General features: G+C 52.3%; 1 protein-coding gene across 3 annotated transcripts in view; it reads left to right on the forward strand.

Annotated features, from left to right (window-relative positions):
• CAPG (capping actin protein, gelsolin like) overlaps nucleotides 1-13,261 on the forward strand; it is a 33,720-nt gene extending 20,459 nt beyond the window's left edge. For 2 of the 3 annotated variants that reach the window (XM_024558486.4, XM_024558485.4), the window contains exons 3-11: nucleotides 5,871-5,906; nucleotides 6,037-6,209; nucleotides 6,298-6,452; nucleotides 6,634-6,801; nucleotides 7,937-8,086; nucleotides 8,435-8,527; nucleotides 9,478-9,610; nucleotides 12,415-12,503; nucleotides 13,083-13,261. In XM_024558486.4, coding sequence (XP_024414254.1) covers nucleotides 5,884-5,906; nucleotides 6,037-6,209; nucleotides 6,298-6,452; nucleotides 6,634-6,801; nucleotides 7,937-8,086; nucleotides 8,435-8,527; nucleotides 9,478-9,610; nucleotides 12,415-12,503; nucleotides 13,083-13,148 — 1,050 coding nt within the window. In that variant the 5' untranslated portion in view covers nucleotides 5,871-5,883 and the 3' untranslated portion in view covers nucleotides 13,149-13,261. Of the gene's footprint in view, nucleotides 1-119; nucleotides 226-5,870; nucleotides 5,907-6,036; nucleotides 6,210-6,297; nucleotides 6,453-6,633; nucleotides 6,802-7,936; nucleotides 8,087-8,434; nucleotides 8,528-9,477; nucleotides 9,611-12,414; nucleotides 12,504-13,082 lie in introns of those variants that run through there. The other variant, XM_045193874.2, reaches the window with a different exon arrangement.
• Nucleotides 13,262-14,587: the final 1,326 nt, after the last annotated feature.

The following is a 14,587-nucleotide window of genomic DNA, read 5'->3' on the forward strand; positions in this document are numbered from 1 at the left end:
CCACTGGGGAGGTCCCGGCCAGGGCTGGGGTGGACGTTCAGCCTTGCTGTGGGTGCCTCTCCGGAACCAGCCCTGTCTCAGCTTGAGCTGGGGTTGGAGCAGGGGTGGGACAGGTGGGTGGGGTAGCCCCAGAGGAGTCTGAAGGAAGTGAGAGGCCGGGGTGTGGCAGGATGCAAGGAAGCAGAGCCTGCAAAGCAGAAGAGGAAGCAGAGCTGCAGCAGAAAGGTGAGAGTAGGCTGGGCAGTGGCTCGACGGGACTCTTAGGTGGGCAGGTGAGGGCTGGCTGGACTCCTGAAGGTCCTCTGCCAGCCTGGAAATACATTGAGATTTGAGGATACCTGTCCCTAAGACAGGACTGTGGTGTGACTGTAGATAAGTGGGCTGGAGTGGTTGGGGCAGGGGCTGGAGGAGTAGGCCAAGCATTTGAATTCTAGTTCATTAATTTTGCAAATTCAACAAGACTCCAGTGAAGGGTCTGGCTGGCTGCCTGGGGTAGGGTTTGGAGAGGGAGATGAAGGTGGAACAGGAGGAAGGATAGGGGTCCTACTTGGTGTCGGGGGAAAGAGAACTGGCTGAGGAGTCTTTGAACGAGGCCTGTGGACCCAGCTCCCCGGAATACTTCCCATCCCAGACTGGGAGTATCGGGTGTCGTTTCTAGTGCTGATACTCGCCCCTCCACCCTCTGGAGGAGGGGCGTAGGGACTGTTTCATTTCACAACCAGGGACAGACAGGGACTGGGAGGTGCAGGAACCTGTTAGGGATCAATGGAATCAGGGAGCAAAGATATCCAATCCACGAGGGACTTTTGTCATTTTGACAGCCTCCAAGCATTGCCTTAAGGGTAGGCATGTCAGCAAGACCCCCGCCCCCACCTCATCCTCTGTGTGTGCTCAAAGGCGGGCTCCTGGGCATGCATCCTCCCCTACCCCCTGCCTCAGGAACATCTGGGTGGATCCCTAGTCCCGCTTTCTGCCTGGGGCTGCCCTCGCCTGTCTCGGCCTGTTGAAATCCTGTGCTCTCAGCGTCCATGTGGTTCAATTATCCAAGCCCAGCAAGTCCAGTTAATTAAACACATTCTCTGAGCACCTGCAGGGTGTCAGGCACAGTGTGAGGTTCCAGCTAGATTCAGTCCCTGCCCAAAAGGCCCTTCGAGGCTAGCAGGAGAGGCAGGCAGGCCCACGACTCACTGTACTGTGCAGAGTGGGAGAGGGCCAAGGCTGTGACGGCAGACGTGTAGAAGAGGCTGCCTTGTGATGAAGAAGAGGACGGGGAGGGATGCTACAGAGGGGATTTCTGCGCCGTGCGTGTATGAGGGGCAGATGTGGAGTAAGACTAGATAAGCAATAAGGCCCCTTCTAATGCTGACATGTGATTCTCTGACATCTGCCACCCAGAGGAAGTTTGTCTGCGGTCCCAGTGGTTGTGACAGCTCCCTGCTTCACGGCCCCTCCTGGTAGACTGTGAGCCACAGGAGGTGGTTCTTCATTTCAGGCCCCCTCTCCCCATTCTGCCCAGTGCCACGCTCCCTGCATAGACCGTGAATGGCATTGAGTGGAGACTTTCAGGGGCTGCTTGAGGAATGCAGGAGTATCAGGCATGTCCCCTCTTCTGTCTGAGACTTGAAGGTGTCAGGTCCTACTAGAAGGGAGCCTGCAAGCAGGGATTGAAGCGTGTGCTCCCAGGTGAGGGTGGGAGATCTCCCAGACAAGGCCACAGTATATTCTGGAATTGTCCTTGGACGGCTGGCACTTGACATGGACCTAGAGAGGAGGGGGCTTTGATGGACGTGAGGAAGGAGGTTCACACAGAGGAAGCTCAAGGAGCTGTGTGCTTGGGCAGAGGGGCTGGGAGGCCAGGAGAGAGTGAAAGGCCAGAGCTAAGGCGGACCCTTGCCTGTGAGCTCTTGGAGCAGCAGGCTGAGGGGCAGGGATCCAAGGGGCAGCGGGAGTGTGAGCGTCCTGGAGTTTCTGATTTTATTTATTTTTAGAGAGAGGGGAAGGGTGGGAGAAAGAGAGGGCGAGAAACATTGATGTGTGAGAGGTATATCAATTGGTTGCCCCGGCCAGGGCTAAAGAGAGGGAGAGAAACATCAATGTGTGGTTGCCTCTTGCACATCCCCTACTGAGGACCTGGCCTGCAACCCATGTGCCCTGACTGGGATTCGAACCAGCAACCTTTTGGTTCTCAGACCAGCACTCAGTCCAGTGATCCATACCAGCCAGGGCCTTAGTCTGATTTTAACTGGTCGTCTATGTGGCCTGGGCATTGGGACTTTTTACCACCCTTTCATCAAGACCCTGCAGTGGCTGTCCAGGCCCGGAGCCCCGCCTGTGGGCTGCTTGCTTTTGAGTTACAGCCTCAGCTCCCAGATCAGTAACACAGAATGAAAAAGAGTGAAGCTGACAACTGGCCCTCTTGCTCACACCAACTCTGCTCCGAGCTCCCCCCCTGGCTTGGGCTGAGGGCCACTGCCTCACCACTTCGGACGTGAGTCACAGGCTGCCCACCCATTGCGGGGGATGTGGGCACAGCATGTGACTCTCTGTGGGATGCAGAAATGTTACAGGTTCCTGCTTCCAAACCTCACCCTTCCTGCCTCCCCCTTTGGGGAAGTGTAGTTCCCCCCCAAAATGCCTTCAGCATGTTGTAAGTTAGGAAAGGAGAAGGGAAGTCATAATTCAGGTGGTATCTTACATCCATTTCCACTGCTCCTGTTTCTCCCACTGTCTGCCACTCAGCCTCAATCCCTCTGCTCTTCTGTCCACCTCCCCCAAAGACTTTCCTTTGCTTCCCCAGCCCCCCCAAATCTCCTGATGGTGCCATTTCAGCTCCTCACTCTGCAATGTCCAGGCCCTTGTGCTGCACCACTGGGGCTCGCCTTATAAAAATGCTGTTGGGCGCACAGCATGAATGGTGCTGCTGTTTTTGCTGGTGTGGGGTCTGCATTTTCAGCTAAAAAAAGAAACCCTCTAGTAATGGGACATAGGAGAGAGACAGTTAGTGAAGCTGTAGCTACTGCATTTACTGAATTTTTGTTTTTAAATATGCATTTATTTTTTAGACGGAGGGGAAGGGAAGGAGAAAGAGAGGGAAACAAAAATGTGCGGTTGCCTCTCATGCACCCCCTACTGGGGACCTGGCCTGCAACCCAGGCATGTGCCCTGACTGGGAACCTAACCAGCGACCCTTTGGTTCCCAGGCCGGCACTCACTCTGCTGAGCCACACCAGCCAGGGCTGTATATGTTTCTTTATTTCACTTTTCATAGCTTCACTTTTTCCTCTATTTGTGACCATACTCGACCATTTCTGTGAGCATCCTGATTACCAGTGTTTTGAACTCTGCATCTGATAGATTGGTTATCTCCTCGTCGCTTAGTTCTTTGTCTGGAGTTTTGACCAGTTCTTTCATTAGGGCCATGTTTCTTTGTCTCAGTGTGCATGCTACGTTGTAAGGGACAGAGCGTTCGGTATTCTCCAGGGTGGGACAACCCACGTTGCTGCATTATGATGCTGTCTGTGGGAAAGGGGTCAGAGAGGGAACAATACCTTGCTTGGCTCTCTCCCTGCTTTCAAGAGACTGGCAGTTTCTCTTGCTCCCACTACCCCCACAGGTTTTTCCAGCCAGAAGTTGGGAGGCTTTATTTCCCCGAGCTGGAACCCTAGGTTGTGTGGTCTGTCTCACGCTCCCCAGTTGTTCCTCCCAGTTTATCTGCACACAAATATGGGACCACCCTGTTGGCCAGCCACCCCCTTGCCGTGTGTGCTCTCCACCCCTCCTACCAGTCTGGATGAATGTTTCTTCTTTAACTCCTTGGTTGTCAGACTTCCATACCGTTAAATTTTCTGGCAGTTCTGGTTGTTTTTTGTTTTTAAATTGGTTGTTGTCCTTTGGTTGTACAAGGAAGCAAAGCGTATCTACCTCAGCTTTCTTTTTCCATTCTCAGTAAATAAAATCTTTTTTAAAAAAGATACTTTTTTAGCCGTGGCCGGTATGGCTCAGTGGATTGAGTGCCGGCCTACGAACCAAAGCATTGCTGGTTCGATTTGCAGTCAGGCCACATGCCTGGGTTGCGGGCCAGGTCCCCAGTGGGGGAACGCACGAGAGGCAACCACACATTTTTTTGTTTCTCTCCCTCTCTCCCTCCCTTCCCCTCTGTCTAAAAAATAAAATAAATTAAAAAATTTTAAAAGATACTTTTTAAGTGCTTGCCTTTAGCAGTTTTTTTCCTTGAATAATTTTTGTCCAGAAGAGGTTTCTGTCACTGATCTACAGGATAAAGATGTTTATAATCCTGGCATTTAAGGGGAGCTGGATATATAGAAAGGTCAGCTGATGCCTGGGGATGGGTGAGCTTCCTCAGAGGGAGTTTAGACTTAGGGAAGGTATTCAGTACTAAGTTTAATGTTAACATTAGGGTTTTTTTGTTTGTTTTGTTTTTCTGGTTTTGGTAGATGTCTTTTCAGGCTAAGGAAGTTTGCTGAAAGTTTTTTTTTGTTTGTTTCTTTTCGGGGAGGTTGTTTGTTTTTCTTTTGTTTTGAAAGTTTAAAAAAAATCAGGAATGGATGTAGAATTTTGCTAGCTGGTGTTTTTTGCATCTATTGAGATAAAAATAAAAAGAGATAACTAAATGCGCCTACACTTGAAAACATAAAAATAAAGAAATAGTTAATAGGGTGATTACACTGATTGATTTTCAGATGTTAAACCTACTTTGCATCCTGGAGCTAAATGCCCATTTAGTCACGTGCTTTTTATCCTTTATATCATTGAGTTCCGTAAGCTGAAATTTTGGCAATGTTTTGTGCCTTGTGTTCAGGAGTGACATTGGTCTAATTTTCTTTGCTGTAATATATTTATCTGGTCTTGTCATATCAGGGTAATGCTGCCAACATAGGGTAAACTGAGAAGTGTTCTCTTCTATTTTCTGGAAGAGTTTGTATAGAATTGGTGTTATGTCGCTCTTAAATTTTTAGTACAACATATCCGGATGGGGATTTTGTGGGGGGAAGAGTACTTTTTTAAGTACAAATTCCATTTCTTTAATAGATATTAGAACTATTCCTAATCTATTTCTGTTTTTTCAAGGCAGCTCACCTTTATTTTTTTAAAGATTTTCTTTTTTCATTTTTAGAGAGAGGGGAAGAGAGGGAGAGAAACATTGATGTGTGAGAGATACATAACCAGTTACCTCTTGCACACCCCTAGCTGGGGACCTGACCTGCAACCCAGGCATGTGCCCTGACTAGGAACTGAACCCATGACATTTTGGTTCGCAGGCCATCACTCATTCCACTGAGCCACACCAGCGAGGGCTCTAATCTATCTCTCTTAAGTGAGCTTTCATAATTTGTATCCTTCAAGGGATTTGCCCATTTTATATGTTGTTGTTTTCTATTAATCTCTGCTTTCATTTTTATTATTTATTTTCTTTTGGTTATTTGGGTTCTAATTTGCTTTTCTGTTTTTTTTTAAATTGTGGAGACCTAAGTAATTAACTTTAGACTTTTGTAACATAAGCAGTCGTTGCTGAGAGTGCTATATTCCAGCCTCACGCCATGCCCGGAGTTACAGGTCTGGAAGCAGAAGAGAGGTGACTGGGCGGTCACAGAACGGGGAATACACTGGCCCAGGAACAGGAGACCGAGTTTCCCCTCGCCCCTCACTAGCTGTGTGACTTCCGACTTAGACTCTCTGAGCTTCCGTTTCTTGGCTTGTATCGTGGAGCCAGGGATAACCGCTTGGGCTCTTGGAGGTGAAGTAGTTGATAAATATGACAGCACTTGGCACCTGCAAGGGCCTCCCCAGACCAATGTGGAGGGTGGTTGTTGTGACATTTGTAATGATAGTGGCTTCTTCTGTCTTTCCAGACCCAGAAGCAACATGTATGCACCCATCCCCCAGAGGTACGCAGTGCCCCCATCCCCTTTCATCCTCCCCTCCTTCATTTCCAAGGGCTGCCTCTCCCCCCAGCACCCCTCCTCCCCAGGCCTGCCTCGTCTTTCTGCTCGAGGCTAACCCCGTCTCCTCCCACAGTAGTTCTCCATTCCCGGCATCAGTGAAGGACCCCGGCCTGCATGTGTGGCGGGTGGAGAAGCTGAAGCCGGTGCCAGTGGCCTACGAGAACCATGGCATTTTCTTCTCGGGGGACTCCTACCTAGTGCTTCACAATGGCCCAGAAGAGCTCTCCCACCTGCACCTGTGGATAGGTGAGGGGCTGCAGGGTAGGGGGCATCGGGGCCCTCGGGGCTGGCGTGGGTCTCACGGGCCTGGCCCTGCCCCCTCCCACTACCCCAGGCCAGCAGTCATCCCGGGACGAGCAGGGGGCCTGCGCCGTGCTGGCCGTGCACCTCAACACCCTGCTGGGGGAGCGGCCCGTGCAGCACCGAGAGGTGCAGGGCAACGAGTCTGACCTCTTCATGAGCTACTTCCCGAGGGGTCTCAAGTACCAGGTCAGCCCACCCTGTGGCTTCTCTCAGCCTGCCCTCCTTCCACCTGGTTCTCACCCTGCAAAAGGCCCAGGTCCCTCGGGCCTGGGTCCTCCCCAACTTTCTGCCCGTCTCCCAGTGGGAAGGGGTATAGAGGGCCCCGGGCCCCCCGCCAGCCCACTCAGACTGGCCATCTGGGCTGCAGGAAGGCGGAGTGGAGTCAGCATTTCACAAGATCTCCCCGGAAGCCACCCCAGCTGCCATCAGGAAACTCTACCAGGTGAAGGGGAAGAAGAACATCCGCGCCACCGAGCGGGCACTGAGCTGGGACAGCTTCAACACGGGGGACTGCTTCATCCTGGACCTGGGCCAGGTGGGTCTGCAGGGTGGGACAGAGCACTCTGTGTGGGCACTGTCTCTAAAAGAGCAGGGACGAGGAGGCCAGGGGAGAAGAGAGAAGCTGAGAAGCTGTAAGTCATTCCAAGTGGGGCTGCTCCAGCCTTAGAAACATCCCTGTGTTCAGAGGGGCAGAAACCTGCCTCTGCTGTCTAGCCATTGCCTCTAGCACTGGAGCCTACCTGCACCTAGAGCCATCGGACCTCTGAGTTAGCTGCCTGCCGGACCGTTCATTACTTTATCCACTCCTCCTTTCACCCAGTGAGTCCGTGACGCCTACTCTGACCCAGCACGGGGACCACTAATTGCTTGCCCTGGGGAGGCAGCCATGGCCTGGCCTGTCACTTGCTGTAATCCATGGCAGGGTGCAACAAGACTTCTAAAAGAGGCAGGGACTTGTGCTGGAGGAGCTTGGGCAGGGAGGGACTCTTAAACCTGAGCCAAAGCCGTTGTCCCAGGAAGGTGCCATTTGACTAGACCTTCACGGAGGGGAAAAGCCATTCGAGGCAAAGGGACAGGTGAGCTGAGGCACTGAGGAGGAGAAGGATGTAGACATGCATGTTAACAGCAAGGATAGGGTGGGGACAGGAGCCATGGGATCGAAAATTGCTAAGGAGGGTGAGGCCCAGGAAGAGACTTAGAAGTCTGGACCACCTCTTGTGGTGAAGATTTTGGGCAGAAAGATCAACCCAGAAGCGGTTTGGAAGAAGGACTGGAAGCAGTGAGATGGAGGTAGGAGGACCACCTAGGGAGAGGAGATGAGGGCTGTGCCTGGTAGGGGTGCAGGTGGGATGGCATTCACTCACTCACTCATTCATCCATTCATTCATTCAGTAAATAGTTATTTTGTGCCTAAATATGTGCCAGTCTGTTTGAGCACTGGGCATACAGCAGTGAACAAAACGAAACACTCATGCCCTAATGAAGCTTACTCTACTCAGGGGAGCTAGATTCTGTGCAAGATAAAGACATTGGAACACACGCTGATAAGTGATGGGGAGAAAAACAACAGAGGGAGCTGGGGTGGAGCTCGGGTAGAGAAATACTCTTGTGGAGTGTTGTCATTACCGTTCTCAGGCCTTCTTTGACCCGGGCCTCCCACTTGCCTTCAGAACATCTTCGTCTGGTGCGGTGGAAAGTCCAACATCCTGGAGCGCAACAAGGCACGGGACCTGGCCTTGGCCATCCGGGACAGTGAGCGGCAGGGCAAGGCCCAGGTGGAGATCATCACTGATGGGGAGGAGCCTGCCGAGATGATCCAGGTAGAGGAAACGCTGGAGTGGGTGTCCTCTGCTTGAAAGCTACTGAGAGAGGCTGTGATCAGCTTGGGGACACAAGGGCATTCGGTGGTGGATTGGGCAGGGGAGCATCTGGGCCACTGCTTGTACGGCGCCTTGTGATTCAGAGTAAAGTACCCCTGTGGGCAGATGGACCAGTGGCCTGGCAGGTGGGGTGGCTGGACCAGCCCTCCCTCACTCACCTCTGCTGGGTACCCTTGTGCAGGGCAGTTTGCCCTGCCAGAGCCAGTGGCCCTGAGTGTAATGGGTTGGGAAGGTCTGGGACAGGTGCACAGGAACCCCTGGAAACCTGGTCTGCCCTGACTCCTGCAGGTCCTGGGCGCCAAGCCTGCCCTGAAGGAGGGCAACCCTGAGGAAGACGTCACAGCTGACCAGACTAATGCCCAGGCTGCAGCTCTGTACAAGGTGGGTCCGGGCAGGGCGTGGGAGCCTGATGCACCGCGGGCTGAAGGGAGAGGAGAGAGCTGTGGGCAGTTTGGTCCGGGCACCAGGGTGGTTAACCCAGGGCTAGGAGGGAGAGGAGGAGGGGAAGTGGACGGGTGCCTGGCCCTCCTGAGGAGACACGTGCTATTTCACTTCTGGCCCATTTTTGGAGAAGGCGAATTGAAGATATTGTGCTTTACTTTTTGACGTCCTTACATTTATTTGTAATGTGGAGTCCACTTAATTTCCAAACAAATTTGGTGCCTCTGGGCTGCAGTGATGAGTGTGATGTGAGGGTGGGGGCTGCCCAGGATTTGCCCGACAGAGCTTTTCTCCCTGGCCCCTGTCTGCTCCTTGGGCCTGGGCAGTGGACCAGGGCTGTGGTGTAGGCAGGCAGCCACTTCTTGGACGGAGGTTAGGACCGTGTGTTGGGAGGAGGAAAGTGATCCCACACTGCTCATCTGTGGTAACCTAAAAATGTAAAGGCCTTTCAAACCAAGAGGCACCAAGCGTTTATTTGAAATCAAAAGCATAGCTATTCGGGACTCACTGATTCAGGCAGGAGCCCAGAGAGTGTTCGATTAGGAGACAAAGGCAAATGGTGTTTGTGAGAAAGGGAAAGGGGGACAGTTACATCAACAGAAAGAAGGCAGTTCTGTCGGAACAGATAATAGTGATGCTAATTCAGAATGTTTTTAATTTTCCGTCTTGTAGTTATCAGTCCAGGCGGCATCATACCTGCTTTCTTGTTATCTTTGCAAACAGTTCTTTGAAACAGAGTTGCTTAGGCCCAGTCTAAAGGTTACTTTGTCCTATTTAACATTCCAAAAGTTTGAGGTATGTATATGTACAAGGCACTTCCTCTGGGGTCTCAGCTTCGGCTCCTTTTTAAAGTGGCCGTGTTTGTATTGTTTTGACACATCCTCCCCAAGGTCTCTGATGCCACTGGACAGATGCACCTGACCAAGGTGGCCGACTCTAGCCCCTTTGCCCTTGACTTGCTGATACCTGATGACTGCTTTGTGCTGGACAACGGGCTCTGTGGCAAGATCTACATCTGGAAGGGTACGTGAGGCTCCCGCTCTCCAGCCCCGAGACCTGTGCCTGCTCTAACCCCAGCAGGATTCCCGTTGGAGGGCTCAGCCTGCCTGGCCGCTTTCAGAAGACAGCCTCTGGGAGCCCAGATACTCTAGGCCTGACCTCCAAGCTGAGGGTTTTTTCTTTTCTCTTTCCACCCCCTAAATTCTAGGCAACCATTCTGACCTTTAGCATACCTGAGGGCTGAAGGCCTGGGAAAACAGAGCGCTGGACAACCCCTTCCCCACCCCCTTCCATTCTGATTCACTAGGTCAGGGCTGAAGCCTGAGAAGCCCCCAGCACCCTGGTGCTGCCATTCTGCCTTGAGGTGTAACATGAATTTTAGATACACTGACTCTCACTATCCAGTGGGCAGTGCACGGGTCGAACTTGTCTTTCCGAGACATTGTTCTGGTTGGACAGAGAAACACTTGTGCGGAGGCCTGTTCCGTGGGCTGACTGAAGGCTGAAACAAAACCAGGTGTGGGAGTGACACTGGGAGCCTCGCACCTCCTCCACACCTGCCTTTCAACGAGCACGTCTTACCTCCCCGACCAGCTTTCAAACTGCTTGAAAGCAGGAGCTGTGTCATCTCGAGTGTCTTGATGGTATAGTGTATTTGCTCAATACATATCTGTGGGGTCAACCAAGGCCAAGAAGAATTTGCAGCCCTAGCCTGGTCAGAAGATAGGTGTGTTCTGTCTTCTAGGGTTAGGTGTGTTCTAAGGATGGTGGTTACTAGGCAGGCGATAATACTGTCGCTTCAGGGAAGGGCCTGGAGCAGCAAGCAGTCGGGCAGGTTTCTGAGAGTCAAAGGGTGTGTGTGTGTGTGTGTGTGTGTGTGTGTGTGTGTGTGTGTGTGTGAGAGAGAGAGAGAGAGAGAGAGAGAGAGAGAGAGAGAGAGAGAGAGAGAGTGAAGGGGGTGGGTTGTGCTGCTAGGGCTGCCTTTCCTCCCACCACAGGGCACCTTCCCATGGAACCAGTTCCAAGCATGGGGTGGGGGCGGGGGGGGGGGGGAGGGATGTCCATGGACGCGTACTTAACCCCAAGCAAAGACCCAAACCGTGTCGGAAGGACAAACCAGGGAAGAAGAAACAGGAAACTCAAGCCAGGAGGAAAAGTGTGTTGTGGGTTGCTGGTCAAATCACAGGAAGTGTCCACATTAATTTAGTCCGACTGTAGCTAACTGGGTTTTTCAGCCTGCTTGGTGTTTTTACTGAGCGAGGGCTTGCTGCCGGACATGCACAGAAGCCAATACATGGCGCTGGCTTTTGAGGAAAGAAAAAAGCTTTATTGGGAAGTCGACCAGCAAGGAGACAGGGAGCAAGGCTCAAACCTGCCTCCCAGGTGGAGGGTGTGGGGTGGTAAGGGGTTGGGGGAGGACGGTCTGGCACCTGGAAGCACTGGCAGGGCAGGTTTCAGTTGGAGGGCTTCAGCTCCCGACCTTTCTGGACACCAGACCCTTTGGTTCTGAAAATATTCCCACGATCGAGTCCCGGGCACGTCTCTGCTATTTTGGCTCCATGAGGCTGGGGGCAAAACTGGTACCAGGTGTTACTGAAAGTCAAAATTTTCTCCTCTGTGAATGCTTTGGCTGCATGACTTAGCGATGATGTTTTGTTGACCCTGAAAAACAACTCAGTGTCTTGTTGGAAACAGGATAAGGCCAGTTTCAGCTGGTTCTGCAGTTAACAGTGTGAATGAACAAAACTTCAACTCGGTAAATTTAAAGATCATGAATCGGCCGCATCCCAGCTGAGGTGCTGAGGAAAGGTACTGAGGGGAGCTGCACAAAGTGGAAGTCTTCTACAGGCAGAAAGAGTGGGGACAGCCCTGGCTGGGTGGCTCAGTTGGTTGGAGCGCCATCCTGTATACCAAAAAGTTGTGGGTTCGACCCCTGGATGGGGTGTGTGCGGGAGACAACTGATGGATGTCTCTCTGTCTCGCTCACTCTCAAGTCAATAAATACATCCTCAGATTAGGGGAAAAGAAAAGAAAAAGGGAGTGGGACAAAGAAGTGAAAAGAGTGGATTATTTCAGGCAAGGCCACTTTCCCTTGGTGGCAGGTAGGGGTCTTATCAGCCAGATTACCTCACTAGTGCTACCAGGAAATTCCAGACCTGGGTCATTTTAAAATTCCACTCCTGTGAGAGGTTGAGATGCCATGAGGCTGGGTGTTAAGTCTGGGGGTGGGGGTGCTCACCGCAAGATTCCATTTTGATCTGTTTGTTTAGCACTGGAGAACCAACCACAGTTCACCACATTGTTGCCTTGGAAAAATGCCTTAAGCCGGAGCCCATTTTGTGTTACAAGGACTGCGTACAGGCGAGAAGGGAGCACTCTGGTATCTTCCTTTTCATATGCTCTTCGTTGGCATAACTGTTAGGCCTTGTCTGCTCTCTGGCATTATGGGAGTGAGGCTGGAGGAAATCACCCTTCTGTCCTGGTCAGTTGTACAAAGAAGGCTTGGTAACGGTGCAGTTGGGGCTCAAGAGGCGAGGGGGCCACGGCTCTGACGCCTGGTGCTAGGAGGACACCAGCCCTCGTGACTGCCCCTGCGGCCCTGGTCTGAGCAGGTTTTCATCTGGCCTGGAGCTGCCAGGTTGGGAGAAGTGTCCAGGGGCTGACTTCGCCCCTCCAGGGAGCTCCTCAGCATTCTCAGCACCTCCTGGTCCGTTTGTTTTCAAAGTTGCCAGCCATTCTGTGGACCCCCTTAAATCTCCTGAAGAAAAATGGCATGTGGGGTAGAAAGCATTCCTGCTCTTGTGACAAATCTCCTTTCTCTGATCCAGGGCGAAAAGCAAACGAGAAGGAGCGGCAGGCAGCCCTCCAGGTGGCTGAGGACTTCATCTCTCGCATGCGATACGCCCCAAACACTCAGGTGAGGAGACACCTGGTGCCCCAGCCTTCCGCTGGGGCCTCCCCATGGCCTCCTGCCCCTCAGATGGGACAAGAAGGGCAGGAAAGCCTCAGACACAGTCGGGAACAGTCAGGCCTCCTTACCAGACTCCCCCAGTGGGGAAGCCCTTCTCGGTCCTTAAAGATTTAAAAGTACATATTATTTTCTAAGAGGATGTTGGGCAGCACTGCCCTGGGAGCCCAGAGAGCCGGTTCGCCTTTGGACGGCTTATGCGCCTCCTCTGGGCCATTGCCCTGAGCTGGTACGGCCCCTTCTCACCCAAGCACGGTGACTCCACAAGTCATTTTGAGGGGAGCTGGTAAGGCTCATCTGTAGTTGGTGCATCTGTCAAACTTCACCTTTGTCCTGGAAGCAGTCTCTTTCCTCATCTGTGTCTCTGTCATGTTTCCCATCTCCTGTCTTATCTGGAGGAGCACCCTTGGCCTGGACAGTGTGGACTCAGGCCCGGTGCCCAGCACCCTCCTCCATGGCTCTGGCCTTGCCTGGAGGAGGCCGAGATGGCAACCCTGTGAGCAAGATGTCTCCCTGCTGTCCCTGCAGGTGGAGATTCTGCCCCAGGGCCGTGAGAGTCCCATATTCAAGCAATTCTTCAAGAACTGGAAGTAAGAGGAGCACCTCCCTGCGCCTACCTGCTTGCCTGTTTGCTTCTCCTCCTGCTGCCTGGTCAGCGCGGAGGTGCCCCTGCAGCTGTTCAATAAAGGAGACAAGTGTCTTCCCCACTCTCTGCCGGCACTGCCTGCCCAGGGCTAATTCTCCCTGCCCTATCTACTCCCCGGGGCTTTTTCCCCACGCTGGGATAGGGTGGAACCCAGGGACAATTCCCCGCCTCCAAGGGGCCAGAGCTGGCTTTGCATAATTAAGGCAGCGGGGCCAGGAATCCCAGTGGGCCTGGCAGGTTCTGCTGTGAACCCTGCAGAGAGGTGGCCCTGTGCCAGGCCGCAGGATCACTTTCAGCCAGGGGTTCAGATCAGTCTCACGTTCCCAGCTGGGAGAAGGTTGTGGCAACAGGCTGGGGATGCCTCTCTGTTCTAGCCAGCATTTCCCCAGCTGCCTTAATAAACCATTGCAAGGCAGCTTCCAAATGACACATGCGTGGCAAACAAAAGTGTGGACGTCTGGCTTGTCACTTCATAAGCGCATTGTAATCATCAAGTATGACCAGTCTGACGAGTCCAGAGCCACCTCGGGCTACAGGAAAAGCACAAGAGTCATGGGGCTGGTTCTCAGCCTGCCTCCATCTCACTCTGGGAAGGTTGCCTTTCCTTGTCTAGGCCTTAGTTCATGCTCTTTAGTAATAGGGTGGTGGCTGGAATATCAGAGGGGCTAGATAGCTTAAGTAGGAGGAATAGAGAATAGCCCCAAGGTAGTCCCATCCTGGAGGGCATGATGGTGGGAGGGGGGAGAGCAAGATGGGGGCTGTGTCTTCAAGGCCTGTCTGGGCCGTGGCTGTCCTGACCCCTCACTCGTGTGCCCTCAGGGCCATCTGGCTTCTGAGCTCTGACATGCTTGATTCGTCCATCCCAAACACAAATTCTGAACAAGTTCATCTTGTTGATTTTGTGCCAAGAAGCATAAAGAAATCAGTTCCCTGCACATCCCTCTTTCTCTCTGCAAGAGACGGCCAGTTATCCATCTTCCTGACTATCTCCACAGAGCATGCACTGGGGATTTTTAAAAATTATTTTTAGATTTTATATATTAATTTTTAGAGGGAAGGGAAGGGAGGGAGAAAGAGGAAGAGAAACATCTATGTACAAGAGATTTGGTTGTCTCTTGCATGCCCTAGCTGCGGACCTGGCCTGCAACCCAGACTGTGCCCTGACTGGGAATTGAACTGGCAACCTTTCAGTTCACAGGCTGGTGCTCAATCCACTGAGCCACACCAGACTTTTTGTCTTTGAAGAATGCTGCTCTGCCGCCTTGACCAGAAGCTCCGGGGATGATCTTACAAAGGGGGAATAAGGGCTGCACCAAAATCTGTGGCTCTGACATTTTTAGGGTTTTGAAACATTTTACTTTTCCCATGACAGGCCTAGGAAGACCTT

The sequence above is a fragment of the Desmodus rotundus genome, chromosome 5 (assembly GCF_022682495.2).
Source record: "Desmodus rotundus isolate HL8 chromosome 5, HLdesRot8A.1, whole genome shotgun sequence".
Classification (NCBI taxonomy): Eukaryota; Metazoa; Chordata; class Mammalia; order Chiroptera; family Phyllostomidae; genus Desmodus; species Desmodus rotundus.